Source organism: Ceratotherium simum, chromosome 1 (genome assembly GCF_057802395.1).
Source record: "Ceratotherium simum simum isolate JZ-2026a chromosome 1, ASM5780239v1, whole genome shotgun sequence".
Taxonomy (NCBI): Eukaryota; Metazoa; Chordata; class Mammalia; order Perissodactyla; family Rhinocerotidae; genus Ceratotherium; species Ceratotherium simum.
Window position 1 is genome coordinate 108,827,352 of NC_141900.1, and position 23,594 is coordinate 108,850,945.

General features: G+C 37.2%; 1 protein-coding gene across 3 annotated transcripts in view; it reads right to left on the bottom strand.

Moving 5' to 3' along the window:
• Positions 1 to 23,594, bottom strand: part of LMBR1 (limb development membrane protein 1) — a 162,929-nt gene that overhangs the window by 53,322 nt on the left and 86,013 nt on the right. For all 3 annotated transcript variants that reach the window (XM_087433681.1, XM_087433676.1, XM_087433671.1), the window contains exons 6-9: positions 10,323 to 10,449; positions 9,772 to 9,840; positions 8,941 to 9,005; positions 5,994 to 6,066 (exon numbers count right to left, since the gene is read on the bottom strand). In XM_087433681.1, the coding sequence (XP_087289807.1) occupies positions 5,994 to 6,066; positions 8,941 to 9,005; positions 9,772 to 9,840; positions 10,323 to 10,449 (334 nt within the window). The remainder of the gene's footprint in view (positions 1 to 5,993; positions 6,067 to 8,940; positions 9,006 to 9,771; positions 9,841 to 10,322; positions 10,450 to 23,594) is intronic.

The window sequence follows — 23,594 nt, forward strand, 5'->3', positions numbered from 1 at the left end:
CCCCCCAATCTTGACTTGTCTTCAGAGGTCTCTAATACAGACGTCCCTAAATACTCTCTCCATGTGATTCTGTCTTTTATCCTATCACCAAATTTTACTTCTTCTTCCTTCTTTAATTCTACAGTAAAATGACAACTCTCCATCATGCATGTTTTTCATCTATTCATTTACTCATGCAACAGATATTTACTACCAACACACTATGTGTCTGACAATATCACAGGATAAGGGGTACAGAAAGGAAGAAAATGAACAAAAGTCCCTGCCCCCGTGGAACTCCGTTCTAGCGTAGAAAGGCAGGCAATATACAAAAAGTAACACAGTATGTTAAAGAGTGGAAAGTGCTATAGGAAAACTTAAAGCAGGAAACAGCAAAAGAAGTGCCAGGGTGGATGCAGGGCTTGGCAATATTAAATCATATCCATAAGGCTCCCAGTGTGGGAAAGCTCACTTAGAAGGGGACCTTAGGTAAAGACCTGAAAGACAGGAGGCAGATGGGAAACAGTCCTTACAAATGCCCTGAGGCAGGAGGGCCACTGTGAGGGGAAGAACAGCAAGGAGACTGCAGGAGACGAAGTCAGAGGGTTACATGGGGTGGGGATGGGGAACCACTGGAAAGACTTTGGCTTTTGTTCAGATTGAAACAGGACACCACTGGAGGACTTCATGAGAAGGTCTGACTTACATTTTCAAGCACTCTGTCTGACTCACAAGGCCAGATAGATGCATGGAGGCCAATTAGGAAACTACTGCAAAAATCTAACCAGGAGGTGATTTTTGCTCAAACAGGTGGAGACAGACCAAGTGGTGAGGCATGGTCAGACTCTGGAGATACTTTGAAGCTAGAGCTAACAGCTTTGTTAAAGGACTCCATATGGGAATTAAGAGAAAGAGACTTCAAGGAATTGGCCTGAGCACCTGGAATAATGGATTTGCTACCTACAGAGATAGGTCAACCCTAACAGAACCAGAATTGGGGAATAAGGTCTTTAGTTGATTTTGGACAACATACGTTTAAGATGTCTATTAGACAACAAGTGGAAATATCTACTAGACGATTGGATCTATAAGGCTGGAGGTCAGAAGAGATGTCAGCAGGATACAGATGGTATTTAAAGCCATGCAACCAGATGAGATAACCAAAGGAGGGCAGGTAAACAGAAAAGAGAAGAGTTTAAGGACTAAGACATGAGGCATTCCAGTGTGAAGAAGTTATGGACACAGAAAAACCAGAGAAGTAGATTGAGAAGCAGCTCATTAAGTAAAAGGACAAGGCAAGTGTAGTGAACTAAAAACCAAGTGGAACAGAAAACAGTTCAAGGAGGAAAGAATGTAAGATGAGGACTACAAAGTCACTGGACAACTTGACAACAGCATCTCAGTAGAGTAGTGGAGGCAAGAGTGAGTTCAACACCAAATGTGAAGCACAGAAACGAAACTGTTAAGTGTATAACCCTTGTGAGTTCTGCTATAAATACGAGCAAAGCAATGAGGTGATGAGCTAGAGGGCATAGGAGGTCAAGACAGATTGATTTATTTTTCTTCCTTCCTTCTTTTCTTCCTTCCTTCCTTTTCTTTCGTTCTATTGAGAAAAATTATAGCATGTCTCTATGCTGATGGAAGTGATCCAGTTGGGGAAAAACTGATCATCTAAGAGAGACAGTAGAATGGCTAGAGTTTTGTCCTGAATCAGTGAGAAGGGACAGAATCCAGTGCATTAGGAGAAGGCTGACCTTAGCCAGAAACATGGACAATTCAGCCACAGCATTAGGAGAAAAGGCAGTGCATGCAGGGGGAACTGCAGGTTGGTGAATCATTATGAAGGAAAAAGCTTGTGAAATTTTTTGTCATGATTGCTTTTATTTTCTCAAGAAAATAGGTTATCAGCTAAGGGTGATGGTGAAGGTTTGAGGAAAGAGAAGATATAAAATAGTCATCCAGGAGAATTGTAAAGTAAATTTAAGATCTTGGTCATACATTTAAAGAAAGGCCAGGCAGTTATGGTTAGTCAGCAGAACAGATGTGAGTACAGAGAGTGAAGAGTTGGCTATAAGCAAGGCCGGAGTTTGGCCGGGCATGAGTACAATCAAGGGAGAGAGGGAAAGGGAATTGAAAGTGCACGTAAGGGACTGATTATAACAACGATCCAGGAATTTATAGTGTGTGAGGAAGCAAGGGTATGAAGGAAATGAGGGGGAAAAGGTGATAAAAACTTATTAGGATAAATAAATGGCATGTGAAGTCTCAATACTGAAGAATCATAGGAAATGGAGTACTAGAGGAAGTGAGCTGATAAAATAAGAGCTGGAGAGGGGTATGACTGATTTTGAGATTATGCAAGAACTTGAGTTACTGCTCATGACCAGGCCTTGGTTATAATCCCAGGCAGTGAGTGGCTTAGGAAGATCATTAGAAGAGAGAGATCAAGGAACTTCCCAGAGTACTGGAAAGGTCATCCACATGGACACTGAAATCACCAAGAATTATGATAGGTGTTGTAGTAGACAGAATGATCATGAAGCAGAAGCTAAAATCCTCAAGAATGGAGGAGGAATAACCTGGGAGGTGAGAAGCGACTGGAAAAGGAAAAAAGGGAGAAGTAATCGGTTCATAGTCTAATGACATGAGATTCAAAGTGTTTGAAAGCAGCAAAAAGAGAACAAGAGGACATCTACCCAAACTCCAGGAGTAATAAAATGAGGGACATGGGAAAGAACAGAGCTACCACCTGAGAGAGTTCCAGGAGAAGCAATGTGTGCTGGGAGAGCCAAGTTTCTTCAAGCAAGAGAGTGAAGGTTGAGGATCTAAGGGTTTTGCAGCTAGGTTAGCTCTTGGTTCCAAATGGTACAAGCAGCAAGTCTCAGGAGCTAACAGACAGTGAGAAATCAGGTCAGAAATGGGATGTATAGAGACCTGGGGGACAGAGAGTCTGAGATGCAAAGGACCTAGATATGCTGGGCTCCTTATGCTGACTATAAGAAACGGGGGAAAGGGCAAAATGTATCCATTATTCCTGATGGCCTGAAGGCAGACAGCAGAGTGAGGCTGGGTGACCGGGGACGGGAAGAAGCTGGAGTCTTGCCAGGACTGTGGTGATTTCTGGGGACATATCTTTTCTTCTGCCCTGATGATGTGGACACCAGGGAGGGGCCCTCTTAATCAGATGGTGTAGAACTCTGGGGCTCCCTCCTGCTCCAGGAGCACATGCAACTCCTTCCCCTCGAGTTCTTTTTTCAAGTATTTCAGTGCTGGATAAAATCTTTGTAGATTCTCACCCTTTTCTGTCTCTTCTTGAGTCAACTAGTCTATGATCTTGAGACTCAGAGTCTAAATTCATCTGCACAACGTCTGGTGCCCAGAAGAAAATACAGAGGAAAGAGAAAAAGGAGGAGAAAGAGCAGAGCAGACTGGTAACAAGATGGCTTCTTGAGGACACTGATTTATGTTTTCACTGCACAGGTCAGCTTTATTTTATTAACATATTTTATGAAGTAATAATAATATTAACAAGAACAAAACCGCCAGCACCATCAAGTGTCAGGAACAAGGGAGAAGTCACAGGCAGGTACTCCATCATAAGCTACACGTACTGATATTTTAAAAACCGGGCCTGAAAATTCAACTCCAATAATATAGTAACTACCACAACAAGTCATATTATCTTCCGGAAAAAAAATAGTTTTATCCCTACAGTAAAGCACTTCTTGATATTAAGTATTATGTTTTTTCAGATAACAGTAAAGCGAGGCTCAGAGAAAACCACAAAGAAATCCCCAAGATTGCTGTGCTGTGCATCACATCCCCACACAGACCAAGAAAGCACACTCAGTGTGCCATTAGCAAAACACCACCACAAATTCTGGGGTATTTTTTTAAAAAATCTTTTACTCTCATCATTCTGCAATTCTTTTTAATAGCCCAGAGTAAAAAAAATAAAAACTTCACTTTTTAAAAATAATTTAAAATATAAAATAACTGTTACAACAAAATACATTTGACACATACTAGATTAAATAAGATCCATGGAGATGATTTCTACTACTAACCTCCTATGATCTACACTTTCTCAAAAACAGCAAATCATAAAATACCGTTTCATTCCATCTTGGTTTCTTTCCTTTGCACATATGATACACACTACAGAAGCTCACAATTCTTGCTCTATATTACTCAAAATGTCCATTTTGCCATAGAACCATTTATGTTACAAGCCTATTATTTTCCACCTGAAATAGTCCACAGTGCTAACCTGCAGCAAACAGTAAAACTACAGCAACTGTCTCAACATATCATTCAAGACTCTCACTGGAAAGATTTTAACAACAACCTACCCACAGAGCAGTCAGAAGTGGTGCAAGGCCTACCAGAACAGTAGGAAATAAAATTATACGTAGCATTAGCTAACATATCATCCTTAATCCTCTCCAAACTACAACATTTCTGTGCTAGTTGGGGTGTTTTGTTTATTTTGGCTTGGCTTCATTTTATAATACTTTAGCCTTCTGGCAGGTATTTCATTTCCAATTTCTTTAGATATAACGAACCAATTTTGATTTGAGGAACCAAAGAATCTAGAACGATTCTAGAGGACTTTTTTTTTTCCTACTGTGAAAGGGCAAAGTGAGAAAGGGCTATATTTTTGGTTTGGTTTGGTTTTGATTAGACTTAATTCGAATTCTTTAATTCAGGAGCACTATATTTTACCCTTCCTGGATCCTAGCCTCTTGATCTGTAAGCTAGAAATAGCATATACCTTAGGTGGAAACAGAATCTCAAACTGCAGGTGGCAGCTTGACATCTATTCTTTATAATTCAGGCATGTTTATTTCACAATAGCATGATTATTTAATAAGACAAATTTATTATAATATTTACTACTTTGATAAAATGTTATAAAGCTGACAGTATTGATTAAAGATATTTCTGAAATTACATAGGCCTAAACGTTAAACTAGCTTTAACAAAGTTGGGAGAATAGAAAATACATGTAGTTCCAGTCTAAAAGTTATCAGTATATCAAAGTACACAATATTACTGACAAGAATTCTCTAGAACTGACAGAATCTGAAATTCTTTGATCTAAGAACAAAACTCCAAATGTTATCAACACTTTTAGGTTGATGATTTAAATTTGCTATTTGCAATTTAAGAAAGTATGTATATTTCTTCCTATTTCTCAATATTTCATACTTAAAGTAACCTTCTATTTTATACCTACTCTTGAATTATGATTCTGAAATACAGACAGCTATTAATAATCTGATCTTGGTGTTGGGTTTTCAACATTAGAAAAATATATACTTTGTAAGAGAAAAGAGTGTAGGGTGAAAATCACTTAAGTAAAATCAAAAGAAAATTTACCCAAACTATGTCATTTCTCTGTTAAACTACGTTATTACTCTTTTCTTCACTAGTTCTTCATTTGAAGCCACAAATGATCAATAATTAAAAATTAAATTTTAAAATCTTTGATATGCTTACTTGGTTATCAGCTGATAATGAACAGCATTCCCAAATAACAACAGAGTTCTTAAGTACAACTTAGAGAGTCAAATTTGGTACCTTAGCATCCAAGAAACACACTATTTTTTTTTCACCTTAAATTAAGGATTTCATAGGTGAGAAATGAAGGAGAGATATCACAGTCACTAAAACCACATGCGAACCCGCAAAGCGTCAGTGACCCTAAGTCACGATGTGAAAACACACGAGGACCTGGGGGGGGGGGCATACCTTAGTGGCAGTGTCTCAGCACTGAACTGACCTCGCTAGGTCACAGCTAGTTTCCATTAGGGAAAGATGGGAACTTTACCAACACGCCACTAGTCGTCAGCAAACCCTTCCTCACTGGGAAGTTCACGTGTAACTATGAAGTCCTAATCTCAGGCAACAGCACAAGGTACTGAGAGGCTGGTATTTTTCCCCTTCAATTATCTGTCTTCTTTGAATTAAATAATTTTCATTCTGGTCTAAATATGTTAGTATATACATACCATTTAGTCGTCTCTGGAGGGCTTCCTCCTCAAGGGTAATAATATAAATTTGTTCATCCAGGTCTTCAAGAATCTAAGTTGAAAGATCAAACTACTGAATAACGCAAGATTACAAAACTAGTGCTTATGAGAATGTTTAGGCTCTCTGGCCTATAATTTAGATAATCATTCCAATTACTAGGAATCTAAAATAAAAATGCTCAAACTATTCTATTTACAAAATAAGCAAAAATATTTTAGTATATAACTAAGCCCATCGAAAGCTGATTATCACAAAATTGACATACATTTGAACTGGATAGTTTTTAAGTCTAAAGGACTAAATTAAATCCTTAAGATAAATTAATCTTAACTAATTTATAATTAAATTAAAGACCTTATCTTTGTGGGCCATGATATGAGGTTTCTTTCCCATCAATGTTCTCACCACTTTCTACTGCTTGGATCACAACTGACAGTTTCTACTTTTCCGAAGGTCTAACACATACAAAAGGGTTTCCTCTTACTGTGCAAACTGTCCAAGAATGACTCACTACCACAGGTATGTGTGGGTGAGAGTGAGTGACAATGAGGGACACACAGATATTGTATGTGAAGTACATCATCCCCTTGATTCTACAACAACCCTATGAAAAATAGACTATTATCAGCCCCATCTCGGAATATGTCAAGAAACAAAGGATTGGCAAAGAGAAGCTATCTGCCGTCAAAACCCATGCTCTTAACAACTCTGGGCTGACAGAGACCTAAATATGGGTCTGACGTATTGACACAGTCCTTGACCTCAAACGGCTTATATTCCAGTATCCAGGAGAGATATGATGAATTCAAAGAAATAATTATAGGATTAAAATAAATGTCATAACTGAAGCTAAAATAAAATGTTACAAAAGTTCAGAAGAAGAAAGATTCCCAACTTCTAGTTTGGGGAAAAAACAAGTTTTGGCAAGTGTTTTTGATGGTAGTAGCATCTGACCTGATAGCTTAATTTACCAAAAGGAGGACAGGAATTTCAATCAGAGAAAACTACAAGCAAAATACAGAGGTGGAGAGATGCAAAGTACACTCAGCAATCAAGCAGCTCGACGACTAGAGCTTATGGAGAACAGAACAGTGGTCCAGGGCCCAGGCTCTGAAACAAGCCTCTCGGTTCAAATCCTGCCCCATCCTCACAGATCTGTGATCTGGTACAAGCTACTTAATCTCCCTGAACTGCAGATAATTCAGCCATAAAAAAAGAACACTACCATCTAACTTATGGGTTAGTAATCAGGAATAAATGAAATTATGTGTTTAAAATATTTATCACAAGCATATAGCATATACTCAATTACTCAACAGTAACCATCATTACTGGATATTAGGAACAAGAAAAGAGGCAAAGATAATTAAAGTTTTGAGGATATTGTTAATAATGACAAGTTTGGGAGAAAAATTAGCTTGGGGAGAAGAGATAAATAAGCAGTTCGGTTTTATAGATGTTGAGTTTTCAGCTCCACAGGGTATTGAATTATAGCACCTAAAATGTACTGTAGTTTGTTTTACTTGTCTTTTTTTCACTAGAAATAGATGTTTAGAAGTGATGTGGAAGTGGCAGAGGTGGTCAGGAGAACAGAGCAGAGCAACTTTAGACCAAGGACAGAACTTTAAACATTTGCCTATATTTAGGGGGCAGAAAATGAAAAAAAAAAAAAAAACCCAGAGAATTAGGAAGAAACTAAATGAATGCAGTGTCACAAAATCTCTTTAAGACGAAAGTGAATTTCAAGATCTGATAGCATGTGTATTGGATTTGAGTGTGTATGTATTTATGCAGCAATTAAAAAATCTAATTTAAAAAGAAGACATGAAGAGATTTTGATTTAAAAAAAAAAAAACTTTCAAAATTAGGCAAGCATTTACTAAAAGAATATCTATTATGATATTCCTCAGTTTTTTCCCTTGATGAATCACCCTGATAGGGAAGAAAAATATATAACCATAATTATTTAATAATAGGGACTACTAGTGAAATACAGACAAAGGGGAATAAGTGAAATGCAGAGGAAGGAGCTTAATTATTTCAGCTTAAAGAAGAAGTGAGATAGGTTCAGAGACAGGTAGTGAGCGCAGCTGATGTCAGAGCTGGGCCTTAAGGAGGCTGTCAGGCGGCTGGAGCAGTAGGAGGCGCTGGCGGGAGAAAGACCCTAGACGTGCTTGGGTAAGCGAAAGCCAAGAGCCTGTTCTGAGCACAGCACGTCAGCGGGCCAGCCTAGAATTCGAGTCACCGGAGAGGGGAGTAGTGCAGGGGGCAGCTAGAGGTAAATGCAGTGTGGGAGGGTTGTGAAAGGCCTTATAATGTGTGAGTAGTTTAGACTTGAGTTTGTAGGCAATGAGGATCCATTAAAATCATTTCAGTGACAAATTCCCTAGAAGTAGCTAAAAAGTATTTTCATATTATTAAATATTTGACAAAACAGGGTGAAGCCAAAGAAACTTAGGGACAAATCATTAGAATTACTACAAATTGAAAATAATTTTTAAATGAAGATATAGTATTTCTGAGATTAAAGGGAAAAGTATAATTCAATTAATCAAGCTATAACATAAGACAAATTCTCAAAAACATAGCTGCTTTGTAAATCAAAGAATATATGTGGTAAATTTTGAAACATAATAGAGTTACTATTTGATATAACAGACACATAAAATACCTATAAATATGTGTAAATTTTGTCTTAAAATTTGCTAGAGGAATTTTTCCTGAGTGCCTACAGGTAGCATTTTAAAAGCAAAAACAAATTTGGATTCCAAAGATGAAAAAGATTAAAATAAAAACAACAACAATTTGGGTCATAAACCCACAAAAATATTCTTATGTTTCTGAATGCTAGTTTGAAAGCTAAAAGATGTTCAAATGTAAACACATTTATTTAACAAATAAAATGATTTACAGTGACATACTTACTGTTGGCTTCACCAACAACTGGCCCATCACTGTGAACATGCGGGAAAGGCCAACTGGGGTACACACTGCGAAACGAGAAGATCATTGACAGAGAGAAAGCTCACATCAGAGTGGGACAACTGCTAGTCAGAAAGACAAAGCAAACTCAAAGATCACCATCTTAAGAAAATTTAGATTCTCTCAGTGTTTTGTCAGAGGGCTCTTCCATGTCATCAATGAAGCAGCTAAAGAGGACGCCTGCACTTAATGAAAGACATATGAAGACTAAAGAGGCTTAGGATACGCAAGACTCTAGATGTTGAATAATAATAAGTATTTTCACTTAAATGAAACTAAAGAAGACCCACTAAAGAACAGATTAAATTTCAAGTACTAATGGAATTGAGAACCAGACAAGAATATCTAAAAGTGACAACTATAACCTTAAATCCTCTTAACTATATTTATCTGCTTATAATATCCCTGAGATATGTTGTGATGTCTCAAGTAAAACTACACAGATTTTGAAATGAAGACCACAAATTCCTCATACAGAATTCTATCATCATTTAAAAGTAGAATCTAGTGTTGTGTGACAGGGGGTGTGTGCACACGCACACACACCTCTCTCTCTCCCCAACCCTGTGGGAGAGGCTTTCCTTAGAGAACAAGGTTTATTATTATTTCAAGGTTTCAGTTTATCAAAATTTCTCTTGAACATAAAAAAAGTTAAGGGCCAACTTTTTAAAAATCTCTGATCTTAAGGAATCTCATCAGGAAACTTTCTCATAATTTTCTAGAACATAGAACAATTCTACTTTCTCATCAATATTAAGTTAGAAAAATACTTACAGAGAAGTAACAAACATCCCATCAATGATATACAAGAATATAAATAGGGTAGGTAAAACTCCCAGAGATCTATAAAAAAATGTAAACATATTTTAGTTAATCCAAAATACCGTACATTAAGATATAGGCTGACTATAAATTAATGTATAGTAAACATCATAATTGCCTATTTGAGTCTACTACACCATATAATTTCTAAATTATACAATAAAAAGACCTAAAATAGAACAGGAAGTAACTCTCTCGTAAAACCTGTTCCAAGGGAGAAAAAAGCCTCCATAGAATTTTAAGAACAGAAACCAGTTAACCAAAAAAAAACCAAACCAAAACAAAACAAAAAACTGAAAAGCTGCCTGCTCATTCTGTGTATAGGACACACAGGAACACTCTTTTCTTAAACATGTCTAAAGACTTCTTAATTCTGTAAATTAACAGCAAGGGTTAACTATACAAAGAATTTTTAATTAAAACCTCTTAAAAAGTGAATGTGTAATTACACCTCAAACTATAGTCTCCATTAGAGAAACTGGTTTAAACAAGTCGGTCCATACCATATAAAGATTCCATGCTTGCAGCGTCATTGTCAATGAGCGCCGAGGCTACCCACACTATCCCAAGAATAAGTAAAGCAAGAAGAATAAGCATGACCAGAGTTTCTAAAATTCGGGCTCGGATTCCCTGAAAAATATAATAGACATACAATTTTAATATTTTATTTCATCTCATGAACAATTAGGTTTCTATCTATGTGAAAGTATAAAAATTCTTTGGAAAGGGAGGAAATTTACATTTATTAGCAGGACAAAAAACACTAAATGCTTATAGTTTGTAATGTTTAGAGTGACTTTTCAAAATTATATAAAATACCACTAAGCTTTGAAGAAAGTACCAATAAAATTCTTCATAAAAACATTTTGCAGAACTATTTTAAACAATTAATTACTTTCCTAACACTTCCCACCAAGAAAGCAGATTAATTTTTATCTGTGATTCTAAACTAGGGAATGTAAGGCTGATTAAGGCACACAGCCAATTTAGTGAACATTCAACGTGGTGAAAGCACAAAGCACCAATCTACTAGAGAACACAGTTCTCCACAGATCCCCACAGCCTCCAGAGCCCTCTAGTGCACAGCCCAAGAACTCCTCATGGTAATCCAACATCAGAAACTAAGATGGATAGTATTTCTGTCAATTATCTATCATTCCTTTCTTCACATTAGACAGAATTGTCATCAATCCATGAGGCTGCAATATAATAATCACATCATGCACAATTTTGTTTTAAATATAAAATGAATTCTGACCTCAAGGCCAATCTAGAGGCCACTTTTAAACTTGAAACCTATTGGACAAGGCAAAAAAACAAAACGACTTTCTTATATTTCTGAAAAGTCACCAAATGATCGAATCTGTACTTAAACTTAAAGATTCATAATGATATTTTATACCGTAATGCACTCATCTACAACATCTAACACAACAAAAAAAATCCACATTTCTCAATAAATCATGTAATCTTTCCTTCCACATTAAAAATAGTTTAAAGATATGAGTTATAAATAAAGATCCAAAACATACACTTATTTCAACTTTGCCCTAAATATCATTTTCTAATTTCTGAATTAAAGGAAAAGGTTGCACTTAAATAACAGCACCCCAGTTTCTCAAATTCAAGAGAGGAAAGGGAATGTCCTAAATCACAGGTGAGTATTCCCAGCCCTAAACGATGACTCAGCGTTGAAGTGGCCTTTTCTACTAGTCCAGTCTTGGCAGGTGAAAATCCATCCTCAACTACGAGTCAGCGCCCTTTAAGTGTTCACAGCGAGGGAGGCTGGTGAACCAGAGTGAATGAGACTTGTGTTTTATTTACCACACAGGATCTAACAGTAGCTATTACTCAAGTGAGCTGAAATATGAACAGTCACAAAACACACTACTAAAAACATACTCCGGCTTTACTGAGAAGTCTCTGAACCTGCATTGCACAACTTTGAAACCAGTCGGGATACCAAAACATGCCCACCACCTTCTAATGGTGATTTTTTTCTTTCTTTCTCTCTTTCTAAGCAATAATCTTTTCTTTTCTAAGCAAGAATCTTTTTATTACACATTAAATATTATGTGGAAAGCCCATACATAAAATAAAAAGAGTAAGTGCTCTGGTATATATGAGTTATACCCTCTCAGCTTTGTCTTTTCCTGCCTCTGACTTGAGCCCAAGTCCTGCCTGCCTCGGACCAGGAGGAATATTAAGAATATCAGGGCTCCCAAAACACATAACATATGTGTCATAAGCAGTATGATATATCAGCTAAACACTATAATAGTGTCATAATATATGAGCTAGACAATAGTGCTCCTTGGAACTATTTAAGACCTGCTGTCCAAAAAAAAGTGTTGAAATAACGTGTTATAATTATTATATTAAACAATTATAATAACATAACAAGTAAACATAAATGTTAGGAGAATAATAAGTGTTGGGGAATTAATCACCATAAGATTTAAACACTTCCTCTGATATTTTGGTAAGAAATATTTCTTAGCAGTTATATTTGTTTTTCTTCAAATATGTTTCTCTGTATTGGGAGACAGTGCTCCATAGGTCTCTCCCATTTCTGCACATCTCACAAGCAGAGGCAGGGACAGTCCTTGTTCTGGATTGTTTTTTCCAGGATGTTAGTGTAGCACACAGCCGTGGAAGACAGAAACAGCGTCTCTCTGAAGCAGAAGCAGGTCTGTTTACTATCTGGTATGAGAAAGATCACGACCCCTACAGAGCAAAGGGCAGGCAGGTTTGCTTGCAGCCCATTGTAAATAACGTGGGTTCCCTAAGTTCGGGTCTCCTCAGCTGCAGACATGAGCCCACTGTGGGGACAGCCTCTACCCGGGCCACATCCCCGCCATGGAGCTGTGGGTCCTGGGGAGCTGACAGGAACAGGAAGCTCATGTGCTTGCCGTGCTGTGAGTAATGAAGTCCTTTGTCTCTGATCCAGGAGTCTCATGTCTACAACCAACATTCACAAATCCGGCAGACTAATTTGTCAGCTTGCAAGTACGGTAAAACTTCAGACCCTCCGCGGTTCTGGACAGCTTTGGGTGACATGGTGAGAAGCTAACATGGCTTTCTGGAGAAGAACAAACAAGGGCCCACACAGGTTGGGTTAAGGGCTATGAGAAACTCCCAGAATCTAACAGTGAACGCTCTCACCCAAGCGGTAGGCAGGTGGGAGACGTAAGGGTCCCCAACAACCTGACCAGCTGATGCATGCCTGAGGGCTGAGCTGTGAAGGGGAGTGCAGCGGCTCCCCTGAGCAGAAGCAGGAAGGGTGCTATCGTGGCAGGTAACAGCAAGCCCTGCAAGGGCAGCTACAAGCACTGCCCTATCTCTAGGATTATGGCTACGTGGAACTATGTTTCTTGTACATATATTTGGTGCTCTTCTATATTTTCCACATTTTCTAGAGTGCATGAGTATGACTTAAGTAATGAGACTAATGTTCTCTTTAATTTTCAATTTAAAAGATTGAACCACAAAACTACAGGAGATCTCACCTCTCCCTTAGTAGGACCTAGCTGGGCAGCCTGCACATCCCCTCAGCTTCCTTCCTCTACCCCTTGGTTTCTCTGTCTCCTTTCTTATTTCTTGCATTCCATAAAGAAAAATATCTCAGATCCCTTTACTCTCATGGCTCAATTTAAGATGTTCATCCTTTCACGTGCTGTATCAGTGCCTCTCAAACTTTAGCATGCATGAGAATTACCAAGGGGCTTGCCAATTCCTGAGTCCCAGCCAAGTGGCACCTCCATCGATTCTCATGTAGCTGGTTCACCAGACAGATTGCTCTGTTCCTCCCCTAGGCAATCCTGCCTCCTCATGTAGCCAAGGACTCTGAAGTTTATATCTTTACTCCAAATCTTACCACTGAGGCCAAGATCCACACATCCCAACTGCCACCTCCTGTTAGATATCTCACAGGTACCTTAAACTTAATTCTAAAATCAAACTCATCATTTTATCCCCTAAACCTGCTCCTCCTTCAGTGTCACATACTTCAACAAATGGCACCATTACTGTTTTTGCTAGACACTTCGTAAACATCCTTGTCACCTCCTTTCCTGCTGCACCCCACACACACACACCCTGGACCCTGGTCCAGTCAAACACCAAGTGTTTTTGATTCTACTGTGTCGTTGCAACTCGAATTCACCCACTTCTCTTCCTAGTGCCACGACATACATCTTGCCTGAACAACTCCCTAGCCTCCTAGCTAGTAGTCCTACATCCACATTCGTCTCTCTCTGACCTGTTGCCTACATCACAGTGGGAATGTGATCTTTTCAAAGCACAAATCTGATCAAGTCACTCTTAGTCATAACTTGCTAACAGAGGTATGGGCCTGAAACTGGGAAACAGATGCATTACTGTAACAACAAATAATAAAAGACGAATCTTGGGGCCGGCCCGGTGGCGTAAGTGGTTAAGTGCACGCATTCTGCTTCCGCAGCCCAGGGTTCGCAGGTTCGGATCCTGGGCGTGCACCAATGCACCACTTGTGAAGTCATGCTGTGGTGGCGTCCCATATAAAGTGGAGGAAGATGGGCATGGATGTTAGCCCAGGGCCAGTCTTCCTCGGCAAAAAAAAAGAGGAGGATTGGCATTGGATGTTAGCTCGGGGCTGATCTTCCTCACCAAAAAAAAAAAAAAGAAAAAGAAAAAGACGAATCTCATTAGCACCATTCTCAAACCAACTGAGGCGCTACACAAGTCTATCTTTAAAGTTGGGCTTGCTCTTTCTTCTGCTGTTTAGATAGTGCACAAAATAACTACAGACGAATGAAAACAAATTATTTACGATTCAATAACATAGAACAGCGCTATCCAATAGAACTTTCTGTGATGATGGAAATGTTCTATTCTGTGCTATCCAATATGATAGCAACCAGCCATACATGTTTGTTGAGCACTTAGAATGTGGCTACTGTGACTGAAGAACCAATTTTTAATTTTATTGAATTTTAAATTTATATAGCCACACATGGTTAGTGGTTACCATATTGGTCAGAGAAGACTATATATAGCCTGCTTCTAAAAAATCTGATAGAAGTACTTTCTGTACGCTCAAGTACTTTCTGGTCATTTTTCTAAATTTAACCTTGATATAAAATTCTTTGAAAAACAGCTTGGTTAAAGTAACCTTCTCATTTTACAGGCTATAGCACTAACTTACTTCGGCAAAAAGAAGAAATTTACTACTAAATTTAAAAACTACCCCCTTCTGTTTACATTAAGAAAAAGTACATTCTCTCATTAAGAAAAACAGACAGTATTTAAAATGTAACCTAAGTATGACCCTGTCTGAAAGTGATACTAGGGTTAACTATCCACATATTTATCCACATATACTTAACAAAGTCCCAAAAATACATCTATGTGTTAAAAAAAATTATATGAGAGCAGTCTTTCTAAAAAGAAATAAGCTATATAATTCCAAAAGGATGCTTTTTCTATTATTGATATAAGGATAATATCAAGAAAAAATGTCTAAAATGTATATTCACATGCTTAAGCAGTCAAATAAGAAACATTTAGCCAAAAAAAACCTCTGTTAAATCATATAAACTGTTCACAATTTCAAATTGATCAATATTTCTTTTGAAAGTAAATAACTCATGAAAGTAAATTCGCTCATTTTCAGCTCTCGATCTAAATAAAAAAGAGTAAATTAGCAATATTACAATAACAGAAAAGGCTGCCACAGAGCAAGCCATCAAAATTATTGAATATGATTATGGCTGTTTATGAAATACTGAAGATAACAGTTATTTCTTACAGTTATTTGATTTAATCCACTAGGAGGCTAGCGCAGTTATGTTTTCCTTTTGTTAATTTTATTCTCTCTTTGTGATTAAATGAGACAAAATCAGCCCAACTTGAAATCAGTTGTCACATTTATGATCTTTAGTAAAACCAATCGAAAAACACATAACAAATTTGTTCATTAAATGCAATGTGGCAGATTTTTTTACCTTCAACAACTCTAAGATAGAAGAGGGGTGATGGGACTACAAGTAATTAGAGACTTCATTTGTTAATTCAATTAACATTGACTGGCTCATATAAGTGTCAAAAATATATAAACTATTATCATTACCTTTCTTGAGATCATAAAAATATTACAAAGCCTAAAGAGTATAGGTTTTATGGCAAGTTATGTGTGAGGTTTTTAAACTTTTGTATGTGATTCTGTATGCAAAGTAATAAAAAGCATTGTGAGAGCTTTTATCACTACCATTAATCACCAGCAGGACAGCATATAAGCAAAAAAATATGCCTACTACTCATTTTTCCATTAAGAGTCAGAATCAGGAGCTAGGAAGCCCCAAGGGGGAAGGTTCCTATCAACTCCGTTCTTGCATACACTAAGCTAAAAGATGTGCCAGATGTCAGAATAACTTACTGAAAAACCCTGCAAACAACAAAGTGGCAAAACATTGTCAGAGTGAAGAAGGTTTCCACTGCTCATCTTAAAAAGTAAGAAAAGTCTTCTGAATATAACATCACAGAATTATAAGAACTTCTACTTATCATCAACAGTTGTACTTCCTTCAGATAATTTTGTATGCTTATACTATGTCCTATATTACTAGGATTTCATGAACTTTATAATATTTTTATCCCCAGTGTGAATACTTAACCTAACCCCTTCCAAAAAACCATAAATCTAAGTTACTTTAAGGAAACTCCATCCCTTTTATTAAAATCATAGTGCAATAGGCACTCAGTGTATTAGTAAAAAACACCATTGAAACAAAGTATTTTCTTTCTACCAATGAAACATCATATTGTTTTTAAGAAAAGTAAGCTATATAATTAATTACACTAGTTTCATACCAGTATTATTTTGGAAATTACAACTATCTCAACATTATAACAGTTTAAATTAGATTAAATAAACTAGTAAAGACTAAATACACATAGACTCATAGATTTTAGATTTAAGTAAGTACTAAATGAGTAAAGTCTAAAACACTAAAATAGTTATAATTGCTTTTTGAAATTTTTGTGCTGGTCAATTATACATTTAATTGCTCTGTACTGAACATCAGTGAAGTGAAAATTACAATGTACTTACAAAAGCTCTAACAATAAGCTGGTGTGTTTCTATGGCAATGAACATTTAAACAAGATTTTGCCTGGATATCTTGACCTCTTGGAAGATATGTAAACACCACTTTATATACTATGTCTCCACCCATCAGGAAAGCCTGGGAAAATTTTCTACATTCAAGAAACATTTAAAACAAATATCAAGCCATTGTTTTCATCTAACAAAAAGGGTCTCTTAGTAACATTAAGATAAGGTTTGCTCAGCATGACATCAAGACTGCACCAAACATACATGCAGTCATCTGGGGAAGAGCAAGAGAAGCACTAATCGAGAACAGAAAATAAAGGCAAGTATTAATTATTTTAAACCATGAAAAAACTACAAACAAGCATCTCTAGAGAGTGTCAAACATTTCCTCCTTTGCTCCAAAGTAATCAATAAGAGTACAGACAACAAGAGTTTTGGTCCCAAGTCAAAGAAAACAGCTTTATAGAAAGCTCTGTTAAGCTCTGTAGTGAAATGTTTTTTAATATTAATATTTTCTGCAGTCTATTATATGTATACTTATTTAATGTAGTCTATACAAGATGGAAAATTTAAAACTATAAGATGCCGAAGTTATTAAAACTTGACAAAAAGAAAGTATTTTTGGAAAAGTTAAAATAACACTAATACTGCTGGTTCACCGAACTAAGATGTTCACTGTATTCAAATTTATGGGCAGAAATTTCTCATGATATCAAATAAATAAAAACTCTCCAGAGTCCAAGTAAATTAACACAGCAAGTTTCCAACATGTAAATGAGAGAACGGAATTGTAAAAAGCCTGCAGGGACTTATCTAAATTTTTAAACATAATTCTAAATTTGGAAAAAAAATATTTCTCAGTATACTGCATCACATTAAAATAACTGAATGGTTATCCAGTAAGGATCTTTTCTTCTCAGTCTGTTCTAACAATTCTTTAGCTATAAGCTTCATGGAAGAGAAGAGATAAGAACTAACATTTGCAGAGCTCTACTAGTTGCTTTATATGTACTCACTGAATCCTCACAATAAAGGTAAATTTTATTATAAATGAGGAAGCTCACACCCAAAAACGTTAAATAATCTGCGTATAGTCACCTGTTCAGGGCTCCAAAACTCACAGTAAATTCAGGTCTGTCAGCTGTCGGAGCCGGTGCTTTCCACCTCCCCACACAACAGAAATAAGACACAACAGACAGATGATGTAGAAATAGGGAGGTGGGGGAGAAGGCTTAAAACAGACTTAAGATAAACCTATAATTTTAGTAAAGGAACCAAAGCAAAATATATAAAAGCTTCTTTTACTAGAACATTAATTTTCAATTTCATAATAGCAAGCTCATGCTGCGGTCAAATGCTCAGTCCTGTAAGAAATGTAACACAATAGAACATCGTAGCGAACACCTTATTATTCATTTCATAAAACACCCAGGCACAGGGCCAGCCCAGTTGCATAGCGGTTAAGTGCGCACCCTCCACTTTGGCAGCCCTGGGTTCGCAGGTTCGGATCCCGAGCATGCACGGATGCACCTCTTGTCAAGCCATGCTGTGGCGGTGTCCCATACAAAGTAGAGGAAGATGGGAACAGATGTTAGCCCAGGGCCAATCTTCCTCAGCAGAAAGAGGTGGATTGCCATGGGATGTTAGCTCAGGGCTGATCTTCCTCAGGCAAAAACAAAACCCCAGGCACAAGCCCCAGTAAAGACACAACAAAGAAAGATCATTAGAGTTATTATTTATTACATTACTGTAGTGAAATGTACAAGATATTAAGATGTAGAATATAATATAAAGCAATGCCACATAATAATTGCTTATGTGGCAAAGAGTACATTTATACAAAAAGTACTAGGAATTCCAAAACACCACAAAAAAGCTATCCTATGACAGTGAACAAAATACACATGACAAGCTCAAGGCTGTCCGCCCTGCTCCAGCCCAATCCCTCCATTAGCTGCATTAGGCCCATCTCCCTGATTTCCACATTCCCTCTGGCTCTCAGTAACAGCTACTTTGGGTAGGTAGGTGTGCACGTATGTATGAGTATTTTATAGTTTTCCATTGAAAATCAATAAATCAGGGCCAGCCCATGGCTTAGCAGTTAAGTGCGTGCGCTCCGCTACTGGTGGCCCGGGTTCGGATCCCGGGCGAGCACCGACACACTGCTTCTCTGGCCATGCTGAGGCCACGTTCCACATACAGCAACTAGAAGGATGTGCAACTATGACATACAACTATCTACTGGGGCTTTGGGGGGAAAAAGGAGGAGGATTGGCAATAGATGTTAGCTCAGAGCCGGTCTTCCTCAGCAAAAAGAGGAGGATTAGCACGGATGTTAGCTCAGGGCTGATCTTCCTCACACACACACACACAAAAAAAAAATCAATAAATTGGCATTTTGGTTTTACAGATCAGCCTCTGTTTGGTTAATGTAAGCCCATTACCAAGAAATAAATCACCTTTTTTCCCTTCTATTTTTAAACAATGAAAGTACCCTGTTTAGCTTTGTATGTCTATTAAATACCTGTGGATATACCACTCAACTTAAAGGAACATGACCACGACCACTGGGGCACCCATGTGGCCCTCCCAACTGCACCGACCTTCTGCACCAACCTGCCCAAAGGTAACCACCAATTTGAACTGCCATGTTCATCGTTTATTGACTTTTTTTTTTGATTGTGGTAAAATATATATAACATAAAATTTACCATTTTAACCATTTTTAAGCATACAATGTACAGTTCTATAGCATTAAGTCCATTCACATTGTTGTGCTACCATCACCACAGTCCATCTCCATATTCTCCAACTGAAACTTTGCATCCATTAAACTATAATTCCCCATTCCCCCTGTCCCCAGCCCCTGGGCACCCACCACTTTACTTTCTGTCTTTGTGAATGATTACTCTAGGTACCTCATATAAGTGGAATCAAACAGAATTTGTCTTGTTGTGTCTGACTTATTTCACTTAGCATAATGCTCTCAAGGTTCATCCATGTTGTAGCATGTGTCAGAATTTCCTTCTTTTTTAAGGCTACATAATATTCCATTGTATGTATATACCACATTTTGTTTATCTACTAATCTGCTGATGAATACTTGGGTTGCTTCCACCTTTTGGCTATTGTAGATAATACTGTCACAAAAATGAGTGTATAAATATCTGTGGAGTCCTTGCTTTCAATTCTTTTGTGTATACACCCAGAAGTGGAATTGCTGGATCATATGGTAATTCTATTTTTAATTTTTTGAGCAACCACCATACTGTTTTCCGTAGCATCTGCGCCATTTTACATTCCCACCAACAGTGCACAAGAGTCCCAATTTCTCTATATCCTCACCAATACTTGTTATTTTCTGGGGTTTTTTGCTGGCAGCCATCCTAATGGGTGTGAAGAACTATCTTACTGTGCTTTTGATTTGCATTTCCCTAATGACTAGTGATGTTGAGATCTTTTCAGGTGCTTATTGGCCATTTGTTTTTCTTCTAAGAAATGTCTATTCAACTCCTTTGCTCCTTTTTAAATACTTGATAGAGTAAGTTCCATCACCTTGTTCTTCAAAATTGCTTTGGCTATCTTGGCTCTCTGCTCTTCTATAAGAATTTTACTATCTGCTTGTCACATTCCATAAGGTAACCTCTTGGAATTTTTATTAGCATTGCATTGACTGTAAAGACCAATTTGAGAACTGATGTTTTTACCATAAAAAGAAATTCATAAACATAGAATATCTATTCATTTATTTAAGTGTTCTTTAACAACTTTCAGTAAGATTTTTTGTTTCCATAAATTATTTCCATACAAGTTTCACATATCATTTGTTAGATTTATTTCAACATATCTTAGGCTGTCTTGCTATTATAAAAGGTACTTTTAGTAAGATTTTATTTGTTGCTGTTATTTATTGATTTTTCTATATTAATCCTATATCCAGCTTCCTTGTTGAATCAATAATTTATCTTTAGATTCTATAGGATTTTTTCAATAGACAATATCATCTGTTAATAATGAACATTTTGTTTTTTCTTTCAATATTTCCTTTTCTTGTCTAACTGTACTGGTAAAGAACTCTACTACAGTGTTATTTATTATTAGAAATAAAAGTATCTAAGATGGCAGCCCAATTTTAAAGTAAATACATTTAACATTTTACCATTAAGTACAATATCAGTTGTAGGCTTAGGGTAGATATCCATTATCAGGTTAAGAAAGTTCCCTTTAGTTCTTAGTTTGCTTTTTAATCATGAATGGTTATTAATTTTAGTGAAGGTATTTATCTCTTTTGAGGTGCTCACTTGATTTTTTTCTCATTTACTCTCTAATATGAATTACAATCATAAATTTTCTAATGTTAAACCAATCTTGCATACCTGAAATAAATTTATTTGATGATGTTTTTTTGTGTACATGGCTGGATTAAGCTTAATATTTTCTGATTCTCAAGTATTCATGAATAAGAATGACCTATAATGTTCCTTTCTCATACTATCCTTGCTTGCTTTCAGTATCAAGATTATATTTGTCTCATAAAATAAAACTGTGAGTATTCCATCTTCAAATCTCCGGACAAATCTGTGTGAAACTAGAGTTATCCGTTCTTTGAAGTCTGGTAGAAATATCTTGGAAACAGTCTGGACTTAATTTTTTTTTTAATCAGAATGACTCAGTAGTTCTGGCAATATTGAGGACAAGATATCCTTAACTCCTTCTGCCAAAAAATATTCAAAATGCTAGATCAAATATTTTAAAATCTCCCTGAAATCTTCTCTTTGCTTATTAACTGTGAGTAATACATTGAGTTTGGAACATCTCACATTTGGCTTTTCCCAAATGCCCAGTCATCTTCTGAGTCCCTGTTCATCTTTATATTTAAGAGTTTTTGTCTTGCTTGTTCTCTTTATCATCTCCTGCCTCTGGTGACAGTGGATCTAGATAGGCAGGATCTAGTGGTTTTTTTTGTTTTTGTTTTTTGTGAGGAAGATCAGCCCCGAGCTAACATCTATTGCCAATCCTCCTCCTTTTTTTTCCCCAAAGCCCCAGTAGATAGTTCTATGTCATAACTGCACATCCTTCTAGTTGCTGTATGTGGGACGCAGCCTCAGCACAGCCGGAGAAGCGGTGCATCGGTGCCCGCCCAGGATCCAAACCCGGGCCACCAGTAACGGAGTGTGTGTACCCAACCGCTAAGCCACGAGGCCAGCCCCTAGGCAGGATCTAGTTTTGAGTGAGGTGTCTGTGTAGCCTGTACCTTGGTAGACGCTTTAAGTATTTACCTGACTCTCAACCACCAGGACCCACATTCTCTACTTTAGCCCACTGCAAGTGTTACTGTTGCTTGCTGACTGCAGCTCCCCTCTGAGCACTCTAGTCCTTTTCCGTTGTTCACATCCTTTAGCAGCAGAGTCACATGGCTTTAATTTTTGGTAAAATCAGGTCAAAGGAGAATTTGAAGAATACAGATATACACAGACAATCAGAAATGCTAAAATCAATTTGCTAATAGATGCAAAACTGGATAATATCCTATTGGACAATCAAACGAAATGTCTGGGACTTTTATAGAGGGAGGAAATCAATTATATCTCTATCAGACAAAATGCATTTGCACTGCTCTCAGTTTCCTACAAGTTAACTCTAACCCTAAGCAGATGTAAAATAGCCAAGCCAATATGAAATCAGCCAAAGGAGTATATCTCTGTAGGATCAGATAATCCCCAGGGTCCACTAGACAATGCCCAGGACTCCACTAATAGAACACCCAGGATCTCCTCTTCCCATTTCCAAGTCCTGGACAATTTTTTCTGGCACAAGAAAATTTACATACACCAAATAAATTATTAAGGTAAGAAGGACATAAAATATATGCACACACTAATTATAATTACATAATAATCCAAGTACAAATGTTGACAGGTAATTTGGAATGACATAAAATACAAAATGAGGTTAACTGACTTTCTATAAAATTGTTTAAGTTAAAATTAAAATATAAATGAAAAACTGATAGAAGTCAAGATACACAGGAGAATCGGCCAAAATCATCAGCCTCGTGAGTATGCTTCATGCAAGCCAAATAAGACACTGGAAAATTAAACATTGAGGATCCTGGAATACAGATGCATTCAGGAAGGACTTGTACATTTGTAGAACTCATCTTGGAATCTCAAGAAAGAGTTTCTGAACACTAGATTGGAAAAGATCTTCTTTAAACAACATTAAGGCCATGAGAGGCCAAAAGAGCAAAGCTAAAGAGGAATGGCCAAAAGGAAAGACTGGGGGCCCATATTTGTCAATGAAATCAGAGCCAATTCAAGCAGGGAAAGCTTCCCAGATCTGGAAAAAAGGCCAAAGAATGCCCCCAAATTGAAAAATAACTGAATTACTACTATATTCCAGATAAAGTGCCAGTAAAGTTAACATGCAGAGAGAAAAAGGAATCAGGGACGTTGGTTCGAGGATGACGGATTAAACACACACTTTTTCTTACCACAGAAGACAGAAAAAATATATACTAAATAATCAGTCTATCAATGTGCACTGTCCTTAGCAGCTGCAACAGCACCCAGCACACAACAGGTGCTCACCAAGAGTTACCTGAGTGAATTAGCTATGCTAGAAGACAAGAGTGCTACCAGCAGACCAGCAATGCTGAGAAATCCCTAAATGATAGAAAGTG